Genomic DNA, 24,061 nt, shown 5'->3' with positions numbered 1-24,061 from the left:
CTAGCTTTAGAAACAGTATTCAGTGATGCAATAAACCAACATTTATAATAAATAAGACTTTAATTTTATCCTTTTAATTAATAACGGTAATTAATTATTTAAAACAATTTAATTTAATAAAAGCTAATAATATAATATTTTTTTAACACTGCGTAATATCAGTCTTTTTGAACATTGTATATTTATATAATAATATAACAATAAATTATAAAAAATATATACAAATAATATCATGTTTTATTTGTTGGATTTTGTTTTCTATTTTCAAATATTTTGTTAGCAATACTCCTAATTCTCTGCACAATTGTGTGAACCTCTGCCATAGCTCCAACACCTTTATCTCCGCACATCAGCTTTTTGTCTATAGGGGGTATTTCTTCATGACCCCACTCCTGCAATACTGCTATTTGCTTAGATGTTATAGGATGCTCCCACATCCTCGTGTTCATTGCAGGACAGAATAACAATGGTTTAGACATATCCCATGCCCTGACTGTGCATGTTAAGAGATTGTCACATATACCCTGTGGATATTAATAATAATTTTATTTATAAAAAAAAACATAGCTTATATAACAAAATAATCAATATTTGCGAAAATTGGTGACCCAGTAATATTTTTTTAGTTTGTCCAAAGTATAGGATATAAATTGTAATAACTAAGGAATTGGAAGGACTTGTTAGAATTTTTTAAGCAAAAAACCACGAGAAAACTAACTTAACTTTTAAGGAAATCATAAAAAAATTACCTGAGACATTTTTGCTAGTGTATTGGCATCCAAGGGTGCAATAACCATCATGTCCGCCCATTTTCCCAAATCAATGTGTATTATAGGATCTCCTCTGCCCTGCCAGCTTTTCCACTCCGAAGCGTCGTCATATAAACGATAAGAAAAATGTGATAAATCGTTTTCATTAAAGAAATGTTTGGCGTGTTCGGTGCATATAACATTGATCTGCAATGAACGTGATTCATTTGATTTTTTATTGCTATTATTTTGTTATTAAAATTTAAAAGTAACTAAGAAATAACCTTAATAATATATTTCTGATTTGCGTTTATATCAAGTAAATTTTCAATAAGTAAAGGTAGTTTTATTGCAGCAACACTTCCAGTCACTCCGATAAGTATATTTAAAGAGTTTTCTGCCATCATTTATAATTAACAGACTAATTAGAATTTAAAAGAAGTACTGCTATTGACATAATATATGAAGGTTTTGTTAACACTTTCCTAATTCCTTGTGTATTACTGTTTTCAGTGCTTTGTTTTTTAAGTGAAAATATGTGACACGAAGGGAACGGTGTTACAAGACTGAAAAAATATCTTATTCAATGATAATTTAATTTAAAGTAGTAAGAGTGTCTTCTTAAAAATGAACCTAAGAATATTTGCGTTATAAAGTTAATCTTTGTAATTTTATGATAAAAAACCTACGATAATTGTCATTAAGCGTAAGTAGGTAGCATTTCGAAATTCCAATGTCAATTGCCATTTATTTATCACTTGTCAAGTTGTCAGTTCATAGATACAAGCGAAGTGTGTAGTAGTGTTTGATTTTGAATTAAATTCCGTAACTTCCGAAATGAGATGAGTTCAGTTAAAAGTTAACAATTAATGTATTGTTGCCGTATTATGTAAAGATTAAATATATCTGTGTAACTAGCGACATAATTTTCGTGATATTTCTGTTAATTGACTAACCCATGATGGATGGAAACTCAAAATATTACGAGGGTTGCGGACAGGAAGGACCGATCCGTTGTATATTTTTATGTGAATTTCATCATACTGCTGGACCAAGAATAACTTGCCAAGTGCCGGAAAATTATATATCAAAAGACATTTTTGATACAGTCAGTCATTATATTATACCAAAAGTGCAATTACAAAGATGTACATTGACCGTGTAAGTTTTGTTTTTTTTTTTAATTTAATATTATACGGGGACGACGTCTTAGCCTAATTTTAAGAAATTGTTATAAATATATTATAGGAATAGCATAACAATATTATTTACATAACCATTTATTTACAAACACATAAATAATAACAAATTATTAAATATTATTATTATTAAATATTAATATTGATGCTATTTTTTCCTATAGCAACTCATTAAAATTGTGTTAATTAAAGTTTCTTATGCAAACAAGCTAATGCTAGACTTTTTTATATAGAATAACTACTATTTACTACAGAGATATATATTTTTTTATGATCATGAAAATATGATCCCTCATTAAAATGTAATAAAACAAAAAGGGTGATTAAACAAATGGTATAAATTGTAACATAAATATAATACAATAATCTTTTGGGTGTAAATAAAATAATAATATTATTATTATAATACAATAATGCTAGTACTAAAGTTATAATATATTTCAAATGTTTTTTATAACTTACTGATGTAAAGCAGATATTTATTTCTTGTGGCCATTCTACATGGTATTAATTTGTACAGTGGCTTATAGTTTTTATATTTTTAATTCATATTTTAAATACAAATAATTCATATATGTATTATTCATATATAACTATGTATTCAATATTAATTTTTTTTATTGGTGAATGATATTTAATAAAAAAAATTGTTGATTATCTTGTATTAAGTGCGATTAACTTACTGTATTTAATATTGTAATGCTCACTTTAAAGTATATTTTAATTAAATAAAATTTAAGGGTTTTAATATAATGAAACCAAGGTACACAACATTAAGACTTAATAAAACTTTTTAGATCAATTTTGCTTCGTCCAAAGTTGTACTAAAGTTATTATTATTATTATCCAGACCTGTAGGTGAACCATTAACTCTGTAAGGGCATAATGTAAACAGTATCGAACACTCCACACTTATTTTAATGAGACATTGTACTCTGCCTTCTTCTTTATAATTACAGAGTAAAAAACCTTTCTTTTTAAATTAAGAATGAAAGTATGAAATTCAAACCCAAAAGAAACAATAAGACTTGGTGTTGTGTACCTCCAAAGTGCTGATAATTGTTTGTTTTTCTGTAATTTTACTTGATAGCATAAGAATTGAATATTACATATTCCAGGACACTGCTCGGCTCGAAAATATTAGGTTTTCCCGTGAGGATAGATAACAAAAAGTATGCTCGAAATGCATACTACTTTAACCTATGTTTTGTGTGTGATGCTTGGGCTAGGACTGTGCACTTAGAACCATTAGTGAAAAAACTCACAGAATATCTTGTAAGTATTACATGTACATAGGAGTATTAGTTATAATTATATGTAGTTTTATAAATTCCAAATTTTTTTCGGAAAATATATATTTAAAATCTGCACATTCTGAAGTACAGTTACAGACAAAGTTAAGAGTTTTTTACACTGTGATTATAGAATATATAGTTCAAACTTGTGATTCATGTTTAAAAATTTCGTTAGTAATAAATCACATTAAATCTTTCAAAACCATAAACTCTTTTATAAGATATAGTCATTAAAAGTTTAAATAATATGTCTATTTTCTATAAATATATGCACTTGCAATTAATATTTTAAATATTATCTTAAATATGTTGTATTTAAAATACGATAAATAAGGTTATTGTCAATTTCAAAGTCACTGGAAAAAAATAAAGACGCGTGCGTGTCGGTATGTGTAATATGTCAGTGTGCGTAAATTATATATAAGTCAACTAATTGCAAGAATTTTAGTATGTTGGTTAGATATTTAAGAAAAAATGCAAGTCTTGCCGGTATACCGTATTTAGGTTGATTAATTGCAAATTTACATATAATATATTAGAAAATGCAAATCAACAGCGTCCCTTATGTCTCGTTTGATGTCATGTAAATAAAGCTGCAGTAATATATCGAATATAAATCGTTCACTCGCTAATCAATCAATCGATAATGGTAATCATTCAATCACGATAATGTGATACGTTTAAATTATTCGTTCCTACTGCTAGTTCCTACTCATAGCTGTGTTAAATTTGCTGTCTTCTCTGTTCGCGCTGATAGACTGCGGATAGGTTTTCACTAAACTAGCCTTGGAACATCGTCGGCAAGAATTTTTTACAGATTTTTTTTTAATAAAAATATATAATATATATTTGATTTAATTGCTTTTTCTCGAACTACAAAATTTAAATATATTACGAAGTGTATATCGGTTGTTTTTCGGTCTCATTTTATGGGGTGTTTTGTTTCAAAATATTAATTCCATCACATGCGGTTGCGTTTATACGTGGAACTTATTTGTATATTTATTTATTTAATATTTAATTGCACATTTGCAATTTATTTGCTAGTTTAATACTCTTTCGGCAGTTGCGCTGTTGCTTAACACGTACATACGGTTAATGGGCTGAAGTGCATTAATTTTTTATCCCGGAACAATGCACGTAGACCGAGTCGCAGGCAAAATCATACTTATTTACGAAACACGAGTGCTAGATGGCTCGTATTCAAACTCACCATTCATAACTACGGTCCATATATTATATTTACTAGTTTATAAATGCTTTTATATAGGAAATAAAAAAGTATATTTTATGCAGTTGTCAATGGAGTTAGAAACGGAGTGGTTATCGAAACAGTCCATGACCGGTGACGCGAAGGCACTCAATGGACTGATGCAGCAGGTGATGCAGGACATCAACAGCAGGAGAATGTGCACATTGACAGGTTCGATATAACTCTATTCATACTTGAATCATCCGGTTGCGTCGCTGCCACGCCTAACAAACATGACAAGTAGTCTTATATATATATGAATATATGTCTTGATCAAGACTGAATCAGCAACCGTAAATATAGAATTTAGTGCTACCCTGTGTGTAGTTCCTTATTAAGGCTATCACGTCCTTAAACGTATTTAATTAATACAATTAACGATTGCAGAATTAGCTAAAAATTAAAGTGCTGTATAATCTTCCAAGTAACGGCCTTTTTTCTTGTTAAAAAAATTGTTTAGAGCTATTCCATTATTTACATATCTGTATAAACGTAAAGTTATTCTGAAAGAAAAAAAAAAACAAACTCACCGTAGAGCACAATCTTGAAATGTCAGAAAGTGATAAGCGACATTGACTATTATAATGGCATTTGATACAGTTATCAATATTTCGCATAAAACATCTCTCCCGTGAAATACAATTTGAGTTCTTAAACCAAATTTAATAGCTCGGTTTGTTAGGAGTAAACAAATAAACAACTTGACGTGATATCATCGGACGAGGTATTGAATAATAAAAATTTAAAATGGCGTTTTGAATGGCGATGAATTCATTAAATTAAGTTGTAAATTTTGGACAGAACTGGTTCGGTGGAATATTGTTTTTATAGAAAGAAATGTAGTGTATATAAAATAGTGTAACTGCCAAGGTAATCACGAGAATTGATGTGTATAGAACAAATTACACTGGTGATAGAGCTTTGTGCAAGCTCGTCTGAGTAGGTACCAACTACTCATCGGATATTCTACCGCAAAACAGCTATATTTGGCATTGTTGTGTTCCGGTTTGGAGGGTGAGTGAGCCAGTGTTATTACAGCCACAAGGGACATAACATCGTAGTTTCCAAGGTTGGTGGCGCATTGGCGATGTAATCGATGGTTAACATTTCTTACAATGCCAATGTCTATGAGCGTTGGTGACCACTTATCATCAGGTGGCCCATATGCTCGTCCGCCTACCTAATCTATATAAAAAAATAAAATTAAAAAAAAAATACTTACGCTGAGGTCACCGAGGATGTTTACACATCAATATAGTAGAGCTATTAACAAATCGTATGAAATATGTAAATTTTAGGTTTTTTTTTTTTTATCGTTACTACTTCGACAGAAAAAGGCCGTGTTTTGTTTCATCGCCGACATATTTAATACTCGAACATACTAATTCGGTCTTAATATGAACGGTGTAAACGTGTTCTGTGTCATATCCAAATTGACTTATTTCCATTAAATTGTTTTGAATTAAAATTAAACTAAACATAGTCATTAATAGTGAGTATTTCTTTTGTATTTTTTTTTATTAGCTTTTTTTTTTCAAGTAAAATTTATTTGTGTAGATAATAAATTCCGAATACAGTTAGAGAGAAATTCTATTGTTCATTCCGTTTTAACAAGAAAATTTAATTGAGAGAATTTACGAGTGTTTGAAACAGCCTTATAATTTATTATAGCTATTAGTGTGTTTGTAAAAGATTGTGGACATAGTGGATGAGCCGTGTGGACTTTAGGCATATGTATTACATACTGTTGCCCGCTACACTAGCCATAAAATAAGACTTATTATAAATGCGAAAGTAACTTCATCCGTTTATTTGTAAACTCATCACGTTTTAACCACTGAACTATATTATTAATAAAAAAAAGTCACACTCATCATTACAAATTCTAATGCGCCACAAGCGACGTTTAATACTCATTTGATCTATGAAATAGTCAGGATATGAAAATTTAGCAGTGCTTGTCTGGATTTGAACCCCAGTTTGGTTTGGTTATTTACATGTTGTAACCACTGCGCCATATCGTCTCTTGGGAGACATTGATCATAACATCGCTTTCAAGGCTGGAGAAGTGTTGATATTTTAAGATATAATTTGGTCTTTGGTTTGTCGGATAGAGGTGACGACCTCCGATATGAATGTCCCACTGCTGGGTTAAGGCCTCCTGTTTTTTTTTTTTGAGAAGAACTTTTGGAGTTCATACAACCACCCTGCTCCAATGCGGATTGGTGGAATACACATGTGGCAGAATTTCAGTGAAAATAGATTCATGCAGATTTCCTCTCGATGTTTTCCTTCACCGTCAAGCACGAAATGAATTCTAACCCGAAATTTCGTCCTATAAATTTAAAAAAAAGACAATGATAATAATTTTCAATTCAAAACAGAATTTCCCACATCCATTTTAAATATTATTATGAATTAAGTATTATAAACTAGTATTTATACACAATAATATATACGCTCGTATATATGCAAAATTGATATCTGAACTCTTGTAACCTCAACGTAAGTATTTATGTATGAGTTTACTAATTATTGAGATATTATATTAAATTTAGCGTTGACTAAATATCATTAATTATTATCACCTGATACAAGGCTACAAGTCTTATGATTTGCTAATCTGATATGTGCCACAACAAATATATAAATTTCACTGTTTTTTTGTTTTAAAATTGCTTTGATTGATCGTTTTTTGTTAGTAAATTCAAATTATTTTATATAATACTAGCAAAGAATTATTACAAATATTGGTAGTCAAAATAAAAAACTGTCACCGGTTCAGAAAATAAACCTGAACGCTCCAGACCTGCAAAGAACCAGCAAAGGAAAGGGTTCGGCGCCAAAAACGTTGCATTCAAATGTTACATCATTATGTTCAGAAACGTTGCACTCAAGTCCAAGCTTTACTATCGTCGCGTCGATTTTTTTTTGCTGATAAACAAAATACATGGTTCTTAGTGCAAGACGTTTGGACTATAAAGTATGAGTTTAATGTGTGTAGTGATGATTTAAACATGCGAACTGGACATACCCACTCAATATTGTCTATATTACATTGCAATGTTATTTCTATGGACACAAGGTCCATTTTAGTATAATGTTGATATTCGTAAAATAGTGAGCATAGTAACAACAGTAGACGTTACTTGTTTGAATAATTGTATTGTTGTAAGCAAATGTGAGTTCAATAACACGATAAAATTTTGTTAATATCTTATGTACATTTGTGTAAATGATATTAAAATTACATACAGTCAACATAATAATAACCAAATAGAAAACTTACATTATACGAGTAGGCGGACACCTAACGAAAGATTTATTTAAATAATTTCTTCTCATTAGGCGTGGTACCCCCGTCGTGGGCACGGTGGACATGCCCACAACCCTAGCCTAGACCCTGAAGTCAATAGAAGTTCGTATCTGCCAAAGCTTTGGCAAAGTATCCGCGAGGGCGTTTTTAAGCTTCTCCTTTGTAGGAATACAATGTATCTATTATAAGCGATTCCGTAGTCCGACTCGCACTTGGCTGGTATTCGGGTGGTCACGATCACAACTTTTTTAGAAGGCTGGATCCGTGCCTGTTTCTCATATCATTTATATTATGTTTTGAATAAAGAACTTGACTGTTTTTTTTTTATTGCGTGTATCTATGCTAGTTAAATATTCTGCCAATGTCACTTATAATGAATAAGACACAGGAAATTAATCGTTTCCAAATTTAAAATTATTTGTTGGCGATATGAGAGGAATAATGCAACTCCGCAAAAGATATCTAAATATTTGTGATCCTTATCAATTTCGGCGCATTCTCAACGAAGATTAGGTTAGACCTGCGAGAAAGATTTTATGGCGCAGAAGTGTGTGCACGAACAGAAGTGCAATCTCTTCAATATAATCCGATAGTAAGGCGGTCTCAGACACGTGTGGAAAAAGTGCCATATTTTTATTATAAGTCTCGTCCCGGCGAACAAATATAAGTGCAATGTTAAAACCCAAGACCACGGAGGCTGCGGGCTTATAAACCACCGAGACAATGAACGTCTAAATAATATGATTAAAGACGTTGATTTTGGTCTTGCGGTATCGACGTGCGAAAAAAAAGATTAAATTTCGAGTACACAATACATCATACGCGTATTTAACTACAGTCTTTAAACGGTCAGTAAGTGTAGTGATTAACTTATTCCAAGTTAGTTCCAAGAAGGAGTAAAGATAAACAAACCTTACTTACATATTGCATACGATTTTCTAATTATTCACCATGCTCCTGTTATGTTATTCAATACAAACAGTTAAAGATTAATATATATTTAACTATAAAACAACAATATTCCACTTGATCAGTTATATCTACTTTATTCGCTTCCGAAGTTTCGATAATAACTTCATCGACATTCAAGACGCCATTTTTTCACGAATCCATAATGAGATGATATCGCATCAGTTCAATATTAATGTTGTTTATTTGTCTTTACCTCTCTTATGTTTGTAATAGGCTATACTCATAAATGTTACTTAACGGTTGTTTAGTTAAACATTGTTTTCGCTCTTTTTATCATTATTGATTTGACATTCGAAAGAAGAAGACACGGCATTGTTTAACTGATCGCTCGCCTATTTCTTTCTCAAGTGTACGTGTGTCAAAAAGGATTGCATTTCAACTCCTGACATGTTAATTCGCCTGTTTATTATGCACTTTATTTAGAAAGTAATTTCATCAATATATTTGTGTAATGTATAAATTCAATTGTATTTGATTTACATCACGTTGTTATTAAAAGAGTAAAACTGAGTTTCTTGAAGGGATTCTTGGTAGAATCTACATTTTCAATTTATATATATTTCAATAGAATCAACAAAGCTTTTAGGAGCCTACTTAAATATATAATATTGTCGTTTGATTTGTATTATAATTTTATAGGTATGTTTTAACACGCACTCACACAAGTACGATACTGTTGTTTACGCCGAATTAACGCTTCCGATATATACAAAAAAATATATGATTATTAGCGTCGTTTAGTAACCATAAAGGCGGACCACAGATACTGGATTATATCATCATTTAAAAATAGCCGTGTATTTAATTTTCTGGTTAGTAATATTTATTCGAATCTTGTAATATTACATTTCTTTACCAAATATAACCTATATACTCTTATCGCTATCACAATTTTTTAAATTTAATTTAACTAATAATTTCAATTAATCTGTATCATTATACAGCAAATTTTGTTTATTAAATAGTTTCTTGTAAAAAAGTTTCTAATATATGTATAACAAATTAAAAAATAAACTGTACGGTTTGATATGTTTTTAACAAACTACAAGGATTTTTTTTTTTTTTTGTGATTGGTAAATGAGGTTTTTGTATCTCATTCAGTGATGCATGTCACCGTGTATTAAGAGCATATGTTTTTTTTCTGCATGTGGCATTTAAATCAAACATGTATTATTGTAGACTAATATTTAATGTCAATGTAAACTTGTAATATTTTTTTAATGTAGCATCTAAGACGTTTTTATTTATTTATTTATAATATCAACACCAACAAGAAGTACACTAATAAATACAATTGAGTCTTTAAACATGACGTTATACAAATCAAGTGTCTCCTAAATTATAGGTGTTGCAAAATATATCAACATTTCGAGTTAACAAAAAGTAATAATTTTAAAAATCAAAATATTTATAACAAATAGAAAGCACATTAACAATTAAATTATTATAAAATTATCACTTGATTGGTATAAAATGAGTAAGATATAAATATCGGAGAACATTTAAATTTTTTTAATATTAATTATTTGATTAAAAGCAAACAAAATTAAGAGGTACATATATATAAAGAAAAAAAAATGTTAAAAACAAAAATTTATACAAGTTTTTGTTATTTTCGCTATCTTTGTTTTTTTTTTTAAATTTTTTATTTGAAATCAATATGTTTTTTTAATACCGCAATAACCTATATTTGTCACATTTATTTTTTATCTTTCTGTTATTGTTACTTATTAATCAAACACTTATACTTTTATGAAACTGTAACGCGCAAGAACACTATGCATGCAGCGTTTGCTTTCGAATGGTGTACATAAAATGTTTCTAGTTTTAGTACATAATTTATTAAGATATTATTTATGTAATATCCGCTAGCAAACCTTTAATAAAAGAATAAATAGACTGTTACTATTTATGCTTAGAATATGAGTTTTATCAAATTCCAATAATCACCGAAATTCGTATAACGTATTTTAATACGGTGTTGACTTTTTATAATATAACGAATATTCTGTCTAAACCTAATGAACTCTGCCTCAGGGAGATTTCTGAGCTGAGATGGTCCAGTGATAAGAACACGTCGATCTTGCCACATTTCAGGTTCGAAATTGGGCAAATATTACTGAATTTTCATATTCTCAATAGATTTTTATTATTTATCTCGTGCTTAGCATTGAAGGAAAATATCCTGGGACATTATTTACACATCTGATCCCAAACTAAGCAGAGCTTGTACGATGGAAACCAGACAACTGATATACTACATATACTACTTTTCTTTTGTAAATACATACTTATATAGATAATTACACCCAGACTCAGGACAAACAAACATATTCATGCACACAAACGACTGCCCTGGGTGGCAATCGAACCCAAAACCTTCAGTGTGAAAGGCAAGTATCTACCAACCACGCCAACCGGCCGTCCAAATACTGAAACCTATATGTATCAAATGATTTACTACATACATTGATAACTTTGCAATTATCCTCTACCTCTACGAAAACCATTCGAGATAAAACATTATAAAACAACGTCAATTTATTATTATACATTTAGCATCCAGAAGTGAAACCGATTTTATAAAAACCTCGAATTGGTCTTTTTTTTTAATTAGAACACCAAATCATACAAATCGATGTTTATAACTCATTCAATTTCTCTTAAAAATCCAAATAACACATTTGAACACATTCAACAAATCACAAGATTATAATTTATAGTGTAATTACAGGCACAAGAGACATAAAATCTTAGTTCCCAAGGTTGGTGGCGCATTGGCTATGTAAGCGATGGTTGACATTTCTTACAATGCCAATGTCTAAGGGCGTTTGGTGACCACTTACCATCAGGTGGCCCATATATTCGTCCGCCTTCCTATTCTATAAAAAAAAAAATAAGTCGCACCAATAATGAATTAATCAAAATGGCGGTTTTAACTTAGCGCGCATCTTTTTTTTTTCAAGGAGTTTCCTAATTAAACATTATTTTATGTTTTGACTGCAGACAGTTTTCGTTTGTAATATTATATCAGATTTATCAAATATAAGTGCTATTTTTATCTTATCGTTCATAGCGACATCTTCGAAATATTTCTAGACGATCGCACTTACGTGACTTAGCCGCGGAGTTTTATATACAAACTTTAGATTTTCATAAAACGTGCGATTTGCGATATTATGCCCTACAAACATTTCTTGATTATTACCGCTTTATTTATAATACAACATTATTACACTTAACTGCTTATATCCAATATAGTCTTTAATTTTCCTTCCATAGTTCCGATAATAACTTTGCGGTCATACAAAGCGTTTTTTTTTTCACGAACCCTTAAAGAATTCTATAAATTATTTTAGATTTCGATCATTAACCTCCTATCGGTAATTCAAGTTATAATAATAATAATATCCTGGGACATTTTTCACACACGGCCATCTGATCCCAAATGAAGCTTGTACAAAGCTTGTGCTATGGAAACCAGACAATTGATATACTACATATACTATTGTTCTTTTGTAAATACATATTTTTATAAATATTTGCACCCAGACTCGGGACAAACAGACATGTTCATGCACACAAATATGTGTCTTGGGTGGGAATCGAACCCACAACCTTCGGCGTGAAAGGCAAGCATCCGCCAACCACGCCAACCGGCTCGTCAAAGTACAATTACAATTGGAATCGGCGATATGTATTTCTTAAAGAGTTGCAACTAACATTCGATTTGGTATATGATGTACTCAGACTTGAGTGATCACCGAATATCTAGATTCTCTTTTGAATACATTCAAATATCGGATATACCGTAACAGCATGTCCCACTGCTGGGCTAAAGGCCTCCTCTCCTCTTTTTGAGGAGATGGTTTGGAGCTTATTCCACCACGCTGCTCCAATGCGGGTTGGTAGAATTCACATGTGGCACAATTTCAGTGAAATTAGACACATGCAGGTTTCCTCACGATGTTTTCCTTCACCGTAAAGCACGAGATGAATTATAATCACAAATTAAGCACATGAAAATTCAGTGGTGCTTGCCCGGGTTTGAACCCACGATCATCGGTTAAGATTAACGCGTTCTTACCACAGGGCCATCTCGGCTTTAATATATATATAAATATCGGATATATTTGAATGCAATTTGCAATCAAACGATGCAAAAAAGTATATAATATTTGTTGTCATGACACTAAATATATAATACACGTGGTCTTATTGTGGGCGTTAACCAATCATCGTTTAAAAACGCTGAAAGTGATTTGCGCCAAACGGTTGTCCCATATTATGCAATTATATTCGTTGCAAATGCTATGAAATATTTTGTAACTTTACACCTATTTATTATTGTGTTTATATTTCTTATATATTATGCTTGACTGCCTCGTTGGTCTAGTGCCTTGATGTAACGTCGCAGACCTGGGGGTCCTGGGTTCAATTCCCAGGTTGGGCCAATAAAAAGTTATTGGGTTTTTCTAGCAAAAAATTCTCAGTAGCAGCCCGGAGTCTGGAAGTTGGAAGTGTGTGCCTCCCTGTGCTCTCCCGTGCCTCGGAAAGCACTTAAAGCCGTTGGTCCTGCGCCGGAACTCTTTCCGATCGTGTCGGATTGCCGTCCCATCGGATTATGAGAGTTAGGGAATAGAGAGTGCAACTGTGTTTGCGCACACACTTGTGCACTATAATATCTCCTGCGTAGTTGGCTAATCTCTCTTGAAATTGGCCGCCGTGGCCGAAATCTGTCTGAAGGACATTATATTATACTATTTATTTATTATTTCTGAGTGTATATATCAGATGTACTGAAAATTGTATTCGAGATCATTTACAAGCTGGATTAATATTATAATTGAACGACGTCACAAACATTATTCATCGTGTCTTTGATCTGGTGGTCATTTTGTACTGTTGCGGATTAAAAAGAATTCGATTCTACGATACTTTGTTGTTACAAAACACAACTAGACACATACGGCACACGAAAATATTATATATATAGGTATATATATTCAGCTCCGGATTTACACTCGGGCTGGTGCCCAGGGTGGCAAATTTCGGAAAGTAAGAAAAAAAATATTCTTCCCGTTATCCACTTACGCGACCGCGCGATTTTATGACACTCACTACACATACCAGTTCAGAGTACCAATGATTTATTTAATTTATAAAAAGAATTCATATCGAAACTTTATCCATTTTATGCAAATTTTTGATAATATGGCGGCACTTTTTACAGTGTAAGAGTGCTATTATTGAATCCGACACTGTATATATTATTGTGTAAATAGTAACCAAATAGAGATTATTACTGACTGATCACTTAGTAGTAAGTAGTAACAGCCTGTTAATGTCCCACTGCTAGGCTAAGGCCTCCTCCTTTTGAGGAGAAGGTTTAGAGTTTATTCCACCACGCTGCTCCAATGCGAGTTGGTAGAATTCACATGTGGCAGAATTTCAATGAAATCAGACACATGCAGGTTTCCTTACGATGTTTTCCTTCACCGTCAAGCACGAGATTAATTATAAACACAAACTAAGCACATGAAAATTCAATGGTGCTTGCCCTGGTTTGAACCCACGATCATCGGTTAAGATTCACGCGTTCTAACCACTAGGCCATAAAATAAATATTACATTAATAATGGTAGTTATTTTATCGCACACAGTGGGTACGACCACAACTCACTTGACGGTAGTGCGGGTGAACAGCGACCCGGCACCCGTGAAAGATCACCAAGTGCCCGTGTTCCTGTACAGCCGGCAGTCCTTCGTCGCTGATCAGTGGGATCTCACCACCAACCAAGTACGTTTATTTTTAATTTTTTTTAATTCCTGTACCATAAACATACAAAAAATACTCAACTCTTTTCTTACTCTAAAGACCTTATGTACAATATCACCAAAAAATTAGTTAATTCTTATCTGACAGTAACGGTCATATTTATACACGTTGCTTAGCGACAAGCTTAGTTGTACAATGCTGTGTCTTCTTCTTTCAAATGTCAAATCAATAATGTCAGAAAGAGAGAAATCAGTGTTCAGCCAAACAGCCGCTAAGCAAGATTTATAAGTAAGGCCGTAAATGTGCAATATTATATTTGAAAAGAGAACAACGAAAAAACTCGCTATTTTTTTAAAATATTTATATTTAAAGAGGGCAATGAGACTTATATTATTCGAAAGCTACTATGCGGTATGCCATAGATATTATATATCAGAAAAAAGGTACAAATTAAGTCAAAATTATAAAGATTTCCGACCACATCCGATAAATTATCGACCATAAACACATATTAATATTAATGATGCAATATTTAATAGAAATATATATTCGTAATCTAATTAAAATAAGCGACTGTTAAAGATAGGAGCCGAGGTGACCTCGTGGCTAGAACACGTGAATCTTTACAAAAGATTGTTATTTCAAAACCCAGGCATACAGCACTGGGTTTTCATGTGCTTAATTTGCGTTTATAATTCATCTCGTGCTCGGCGATGAAGGTGAATATCGTCATGCATGTGTTGGATGCATATCTGTATTCTACCAAACCGCATTGGAGCATCGTGGTGGAATAAGCTCCTCACCGTCTCCTCTAAACCCATTATGTATGTATAATATATATATAATGATCAGGCCATTTGAGTCAAAATATAAGTTACGTCGATAGGAGGATCAAAAGGAGTTTAACCTTATTTAAATAGATTTTTTTTAATTCTTTTTTAAAAGACATATGAACAAAAGTTTTTTTAAATAGGTACCTGCTTTTTAATGACAAATTATCATATATATAAGAGCTATAGTCGTATACGTATATGACTATAGCTATTCTCTGAATATTACTATGTATATTTATGTATTAAATTACATTAATAGATATTTAAGATGATCTTTATCTTTGAAAAAACATGCAAGTAGCTTGTATTTTATCCCGCGATGATTCTTATATACTTATGATTGTTTTATACTATTTTAAAATCAGATTTATGATGTTTTATCGATATATTAATGCACTATTTAAAAAAAGAAGCCTAAATATTAAATCGTTAAATCACATAGAGCTTAGCCATTGGCTTAGCGGTAGCAGTAGGAGGAGCGTATTGGGCGAGGAATTTCATCACATTAAAGCCAATATATCATATTAATATTAGTGTTACATAAATTATAGTTTCATTTATTTACGATTCACCAGTCTTCATACGTCTTTATATATATATATGTATTAATATTAGAATAGTTTATTTAAATGTGTACATGATAATAAACGCTTATAAATTACAGAACTTGGTAATTGTTTTTCATCTCCATATAAAGCCCATTAAATTATTAGTTTTATGCCGTTTAATTTAAACGTATTAGTCATGGGCGACAAGTTTTGTATAGCGTATTGTAATTTTTATAATGTGTAATTATAATTTGATTAAAATAATGAAGCGTCATTCCTTTTGTGATGTTTTATTGATATTTTAGTCACACTTCGTTGCAGTTGCAACTCAAATTTATCGAATGATATTTATATGTATAAATACTAATCTATACTACAATCTACATATGTATAAATATATAAGTGAAATACTACCCATCACGAGATCTCCTAAACTATGTGCTCGATTCACTTGTAATTTATCAGTTACTCCTTCCCTGATGTAGACGCTCACTAAGAACGGATTTTACGTAAATCCTATCCTTTTTCTTCTTATCGAACCGTGCGAAGTCGTGAAAATTAGCTAGTTAATTAATGTGACTATCTTTTTTATTATAGACTACTACTGCTAGCTAAAAATTTAAATAATATGTACCTACAATTCAAATAGGTAATAATGTACGTGAAAATGGCAGATTTCTCGTCACAAACTGAATTCCACGCTGGCAAAGCGAAATTTTATATGTCTTGACTTGAGCATTTAAACAAACGAACACACAAACATGTGTTTGTTTAAATGCGCTAATATAAGGAACTATCAGTCCGATTTGAAGAATCCATTTGCGTTAAATAGTCTATTTATTGAAAAAGGTGATATAAAGTTTACTATAATAAAAAATCAAGCTGTGTCCCGTGGACCTTAAAGGCCAACACATAGCTTAAAGGTCAGCAACTCACCTACAAGCTTTCCGGTGTTGCAGATGTCCAGGGGCGGTAGTAGTCACTTTCCATCAAGCGAGCCTCCTGATCGTGTTTGCTCCTATTTGCATAAAATACAAAAAACAATAAAAAGCGAACACGGAGAAGTAGCGCTTAAAGCTGGTGTAAACATTTCTAAAAAGCCTGTCTGTTTCCTGAATATAAAAACATCGAGTATTATTGCACAATAATAAACAAAATAATCAACCGTTGAGTTGCATTCCGATGGCTTGAATATTTGTCGATAGGTTTTTACGATCGTCTCGAATTAAGCGTAATACTCACGGACATAAATCATATTATTAATCAAAACATACTTTACTCAAGTAGACTCTTACGAGCGTTATTGAATTTGAGTATACGTTTTTTTAATGTTATACGTAAGTAGGTGGACGGGCTAATTAGGCCACCTAATGTTGTGGTCACCACCTCCCTTAGACATTGGCGATGTAAGAAATATTAACCATTCCTTACATGGCCAATGCGCCAACAACCTTGGAAACGAAGATGATTTGTCCCTTGTGCCTGTAGTTATACTGGCTCATTCACCCTTCAAACCGGAACGCAATAATAATAATAGTAATAAGTATTGCTTATTAGCGGCGGTAGAATATCTCATAAGTGGGTTGTACCTACCAAGGCGAGATTGCACAAAGTCCTGCCACATTCTAAAGAGATTAAATTGCCAGAAAATCTTATCCAATGAGCTATTGTAATGCCCACTCCTAACGCAAGCTGTACGCTTAATTAGAGAGGGGAATAAATATCAGTCATTCCTTAAAAAAACGGATATTTTTTTTATTAAAGAAAACGTAAATAAAGTCGCTGGAAATGATCGTAACGAAGCTAATACACGAACAGACTATTAATTAACCGCTACTATTGTTTAATTCATTACGTCGATGTTACTGGATGTACGTTTATATAATATTTTTTAAATATCATTATATTATATGAACGTCTCTTTACATTACACATTCTGCAAAACATAAATTGTCATAAGAATTATTGACAATTTATTTTTAAAGAACCGCCTTTCATAAAAATGACATTGAATATTTGGTAAGATTTATTAGCACTGGGCAGGCTAACGGACACTTGAAGAGATTTTTTGATTGTTTTTTTTTTATAATTTAAGCTTCTATTAATTTTTTACGGCTTCAGATCATGATGTTAAGTTTCAGGTCAAACACCAGTAACACCCCACCAAAGAAAGTAGATAACATAAGCCAATAATAATTGTTTTAAGATTTTTTATAGTCATCACTAATCCTTAGATTAGATTGTGATGCTGGCTGCAAATAAAAATGTGTATGCACAAAAAAAACGTAAATCAAACAATACAATATATTCACCGAAAGCACAGACAATACGGTGAAGATTTTATTGTTTGATTTACGTTTTTTTTTGATTGAGATTATTTTTTTGTCAATAAATTGTCAAAAGTATTCCAAATGTAGAGTTAGTGAAGTTACACTCCTGAGGATTTGAGTACACATAAAGCCCTGGTTCCTGTGTTCGATCTCTCTACCGTCGCATGGAACTCCCATCGGACTATAAAAAAAGTTAGCGAATAGCGAGTACATATGCACTTTAACATATCAGTACATAGTTAATCTTTGAGAATTACCGCCGTTTTCAAAATTCCGTATCAATGAAGAAGGTTCCAATCCTAACTAATATCAAAAAGGCGAAAGTGAGTTTTTATTACAACCTGTACAACTCCTGAACCGATGAACATGAAATTTTGATGTTTTATCTTGTGTGATATAAATAAATGCACAACGGAAAAAAAAAACCTAATTCTGTGTGGACTATTAAACTTTTACTCAATGTCGATAAAGACTGCTGTCGTAAAATAATTACTATGTAGTCAATTGTTGCTATGTGTATATTCACTCGTTGACAGATTAATAAAAAGGTCAATGACACGATGGCCATCTCATTTTCCGAAACCAAGTGGCATTCGTCACATCCTGGTAATTCCCTTTTGAATTTTTCAGTTTTTTTTTAAAGTTCGTTATTCCTTTCTGGATGATTCCATTCTAATATAGACAATTGATTCTATTTAAAAATTTTCATATATTAAATGGTTATAGTAAAGATTATCCCTTCTTTTAAGCGTACTGCTCGTGTTAGAAGTGGGAATGTCAATACCCTAAAGGTCCTGTCAATCATTGCGCTATTGACGCTTCATTGCCTTTATTGGTACTGTATTTCAATAATATATATTTTTGAAAACTGGTGTACTATACTATATAACCTTGTGAAATAAATAATATCTCTAAGAAGTTTATTAACACTGGCTTATCTACCATCTTTTTTGGAAGGGTTTTCGAATAACAAATCGACTAGTTACAATACTAGTTTTTCCCGCGTCTCCATTTCTTTTCAATGCTTCTTGTAATATAATACTTATAAATGTACTATAGGTACGTTAGAACGAAGATTCTAAATTTTTACTGTTCTGTACTCCTGCCCGCTCGATACAGATGAGCTCCCATTAAACTGCAAATAACGTTTATGATATTCTTGTTAAATTATTTATTAATGAATGTGTATGAATTATATTCCTTTTTTTTAGCTTACAGCTACATTATATATAAACGAATATCGTTTTAATAAATAAGCTTTATATAAACTATAATAACTTCTCCCTGATACGCGTGTGTACTGGGTAGGTAAATATTTAATCTCTCAATTTATACGATTTGAAAACAGGATCACAGAAAACATTCGACAACTATCAGTGGTAAAAAAGTAATGTAGTTTTGACGAGGCTTGGCTCGTGGTGGAGACGCTATTCCAATGCGGGTTTGTGGATATCCGTGACAGATCTTCCTCCACTACATGCAGGTTTCCTCACAATGTTTTCCTTCACCGCCAAGCATGAGATGAATCATAAACACAAATAAAGCACGTAAAAATTCAGTGATGTTTGCCCGGGTTTGAACTCGGAATCGTCGGTTAAAGTTCATGTCATCTAACCACTACGCCAGTGGTAGAATTTAAAGAAAATAAAATAAAATAATGAATAATCTCACTGTAAACTCTTGTCGGTTAATATTTAACGGCTGACTGAACAAACGCAAGTCTGTTCAGTAAGACGCCAGATCGTGAATTTTAATGACAATATTGATTGTTTATTGTTTACAAAGTCGCTATTGCTATTAGCGCCTTGGGAAAATAGTGCTTTATTATGTATATGTGACTCGCTCGCTTCGTAACGTGTAATATACTTTTTTAAATAAATTAATATAATACGAGCCATAGCTATTTCCACACTTAAGCGTATTGCTTGAGCTGTCCCCACTCCTAGGTTTCGAAAATAGCACAAGAGTTCAAAACCTTACTGGCGTCTATAACATCGCTATGCGGTTCCTAAACTATTGCACTATTACATTTATTTAATTAACAAATTTACTAGCTCTGACAATTTTTAAAGAATTCCCCTTTATGACTACGTTATAAGAATAAATCTATGTTCCGAATTTCATCTTTCTAGATTCAATAGTTTGGGCTGTGCGGTGAAGTACGTCAACATAAACGATTTGAAAAATATAGATTAAAATTAAATAAATGATATATCATATTTATTACTGATGGCCGATGGAGCCGACACGTGTTAGAGTGGAGACGCGCTTAGGCAAACGTAGTGTTTGCCTAAGGTGGACTCGACGATTTGAAATAGGTGGCAGGTACGGGATGGATGCGGGCTGCCCAAGATCGGAGTGGTTGGCGTTCTATGGGGGAGGCTTTCGTTCAGCAGTGGGCGGCGATTAGCATTACTTTCGCATTCATTATATTACTAAAGTACGCTTATACGCTTACATAAATGTCGAATCCAAGTCCCATAGCTAGGTGTACTCATTTGTATGGTTAAATGCTGTTAATATCATAATCACCGGTGGTAGGGCTTTGTGCAAGCTCGTCTGGGTAGGTACCACCCACTCATCAGATATTCTACCGCAAACAGCAGTACTTGGTATTGTTGTATTCCGGTTGGAAGGGTGAATGAGCCAGTGTAATTACAGACATAAGGGACATAACATCTTAGTTTCCATGGTTGGTGGCGCATTGGTGATGTAAGCGATGGTTATAAAACAAAAACTGTTTTTTAAAAAATATATATAATATAAAGTAGTATATAAATTAATTAATGCTTCAATAATACAATTTAATCATTCTCCTCTTGGCAACACAATACAAATAGGATTGCCAATTGATATAGATGTTTACACACATGTATTTATATATATATGTGTGTATGCTGTGATTGCATGTGATACGTATAAATGGAACTTTGAAGATAAAGAGTGCGTTGACCTTTGTGATAAATCGGACTATTTCGGACCCGCACAAAATATTATAACATGTATTACTAGCTGTATATGTGCAAGTATACATAATTTATCGCATTGTTATAGCGGGACTGCGTCTGCGCATATTTATACTATAAATATTAAATATATATGTATATAAAAAAGTGCTAAGAATAATTTGTTTTTTTTTTTTTTGGAATCACGTAAAAACAACGAATCCGATTGATACGGAATTGATTCCATGTAAACGAAATGATGAATATCTTCAAAAATACTCCGGTAATACAAAAATTGTAAAATAAAAATTACAAAACACGACAACATTTTTGAAGTCGAGTCGAGATAGCTCATTGGTTAGAACACCTGCGTCTTAACCGAAGACATAAGATTCAAACCCGGACTTGCACCACTGAATTTTCATATGCTTAATTTGTGTTCATAATTCATATCGTGTTCTGCGGTAATGGAAAACGCTGTGAGGAAACCTGCACGTGTAAGATGAAAATCTGTCACATGAACATACATCCACCAATCCGCATTGAAGTATTTTATAAACTAAATTCAAAAACACAGTTTACGAGTCAGAGGTTTTAAGTTTGAAATATGATCATTTTCGAACGATACATATGTATTTATATAATGTATAAATTCGCACTCAAAGTCGACCTTGAAGAGTAAAAAGTCTTATCGCGCCCAAAAATGTTTTAGTACAACATAATTCAAGCTTATTTACGACTTCTATAGTCTCGAATTATGCGTTAAGATTTATGGTAGGAGTAGGTAGGATACCTACGTAACATTATAGGTTATATTTTTTTCCACTAATTTACAACGGTTATGATACGTTTCCGTACTATTCCTCACAAATATAAACCTCAGTTCAATCGTAACTGGATGCCAATTATTTTTTTATGAAATAGGTATTTGGGCTGCAAATGAGCCACCGCCCATAACATTGTCAATGTAGGAAATATTAATCATTCCTTACATTGCCATTGTGCCACCAACCTTATGAACTGAGAATATATTACGTGCCTTGTGCCTGTAATTATACTATTTCACTCACCCTTTAAACCGGAATACAACAATACTAAATATTTCTGTCTGGCGGTAGAATATATGTCAAGTGGGTGGTACCTAAACAAAGGGCTCGCACAAAGTTCTACCACCAATTCTACGAATGTCTAACGGTTGCGATACGTTCCGATTCTATTCAGATCAAACGTCGACCGAACAGCAACTGAATTATTGTGTGTTACGGCAACGATTACATTTTGATTAGATTGTGATAAAGTAAAGTTGGTTGTAGAATTGTGCCCCCAATCTCGCCACTTCTATCAATAGCAGGCGAGTTTTAATCCTCGGTCACCTGTTGAGTTTTAACGAATGTTATTATTATCGTAAGTTCGAAAACAAATTAAGTATTGTTTATAGAATAATCTAAATAAGATTATTCTATAATTTCCCTGCCAGAAAATTGTATAAATGTTAAATGTTACTTCAATTTATTGCAATGGTAAATTGGTCACATTATATACATTCAATCAGTTCTGACATTAATAATATTCAATAACATTTTATGGACGGTATTTTTATATAATTCTAGTTTTCGCTCGCGTGTTGGGCGGGAGGCTGTTGGTCTCGAGTTTAAAATATGAAAAATATCCTATGTCCTTTCTTTAAGCTTGCTTCATATCGAATTTCATTAAAATCGGTTCAGTGGCTTAGCCGTGAAAATATAACAGACAAACTGTTTGAAAACTTTCGGATATATAATATTAATATAGATCATTTGGCTATTATCTTATTTATTTGCAATCGGCATAGTGCGTTATACCATTGCAAGACAACCGGCAGAAGACAGATTCTTCTGGTGAGTTGATTTCCGTACCCTACTGATTGTTGAGTCGCTAATGGACTCCATCAATGTGCGCCATAGCTATCATTTTTCAGTCTTTTTCATTCCATTCGGGTTCAGCGACCAAGGTTCAATTCTACTAACAAGTTATAACTTTCTCGCAATCGAATGAAAACTGAATTATTGTCGTTAAACAGATTTTACTTAAAAAAACCCTATAGGAAACGTTTATATATATTTTTTTATTTTTGACTTGGTTAACTGAGACTTCGAGTGTCAGACGAGTAAACGTAAGATTTTGAACGTCAAATGACGTCAGCGTAAGATTTTGTTATTTACATATCAATAATCGTGACTACCTTGACACACCATACACTTGCACCATAATTATGTCATTTCTATGATATTTTTTGTGAGAAGAGCAAATCACATCGCTCTCTAAGTTGAAATAAATTTATATTTACTATATTTATCAAGCATAAGAAATATACACGCGTAGATTTAAATATATGGAGCAAACACGAAGCAGGTTTCCATAATGTTAATTTTATGTTTATGTATTTATGTTTCCATTTCGTATATATTTAAATTGTTTGATATAAATAACGTGAATTCATAATAATTTTATGTATGAATGACAGTTTTCTAGTCTTTTATATTAAGCTATATTAACTAATAACCGAATAGATTTAAAAAATTAAAATTAAAATTTTGGTATTTTGTATTTTTTTAATAAACGTTACATTAAACTTTTTTTTTATAATTCATTACGTTCTCGGCACTTAAGGAAACTTCGTGTCTATGTGTCATGAGAAATGTGTACATGTATCAAACATTTAGCAGCTTGAAGTTAGTTCTAGAATCTTCTTCCCAAGCGAAGAGGGAGCATTTTTCAGCTGTAGAACATTTACAGGCTGTTACTTCAAGTCCGAAAGTACTTTAAATACTATGAAATCCTAACGCGTGATATAAATTTTCGCG

General features: G+C 32.2%; 2 protein-coding genes across 2 annotated transcripts in view; one reads left to right on the top strand and one right to left on the bottom strand.

The window, feature by feature from the left end:
• Positions 1-89: 89 nt before the first annotated feature.
• LOC126773605 (phosphopantothenoylcysteine decarboxylase) lies at positions 90-1,245 on the bottom strand. The gene is made up of 3 exons (XM_050494584.1): positions 1,034-1,245; positions 750-956; positions 90-524 (listed from the first exon to the last, which is right to left on the bottom strand). The coding sequence occupies exons 1-3, from the start codon at positions 1,154-1,156 to the stop codon at positions 231-233; spliced, it is 624 nt and encodes a 207-aa protein (XP_050350541.1). The 5' UTR covers positions 1,157-1,245; the 3' UTR covers positions 90-230.
• A 278-nt stretch (positions 1,246-1,523) lies between these two features.
• The window catches only part of LOC126773602 (GATOR complex protein NPRL2-like), a 57,876-nt gene continuing 35,338 nt past the window's right edge, over positions 1,524-24,061 (top strand). Inside the window, exons 1-4 of the mRNA XM_050494580.1 lie at positions 1,524-1,910; positions 3,067-3,223; positions 4,540-4,666; positions 14,447-14,583. Coding sequence (XP_050350537.1) covers positions 1,708-1,910; positions 3,067-3,223; positions 4,540-4,666; positions 14,447-14,583 — 624 coding nt within the window. The 5' untranslated portion in view covers positions 1,524-1,707. The remainder of the gene's footprint in view (positions 1,911-3,066; positions 3,224-4,539; positions 4,667-14,446; positions 14,584-24,061) is intronic.

The sequence above is a fragment of the Nymphalis io genome, chromosome 15 (assembly GCF_905147045.1).
Source record: "Nymphalis io chromosome 15, ilAglIoxx1.1, whole genome shotgun sequence".
NCBI classification, from domain to species: Eukaryota; Metazoa; Arthropoda; class Insecta; order Lepidoptera; family Nymphalidae; genus Nymphalis; species Nymphalis io.
This window is presented reverse-complemented; position numbering and strand designations above follow the sequence as displayed.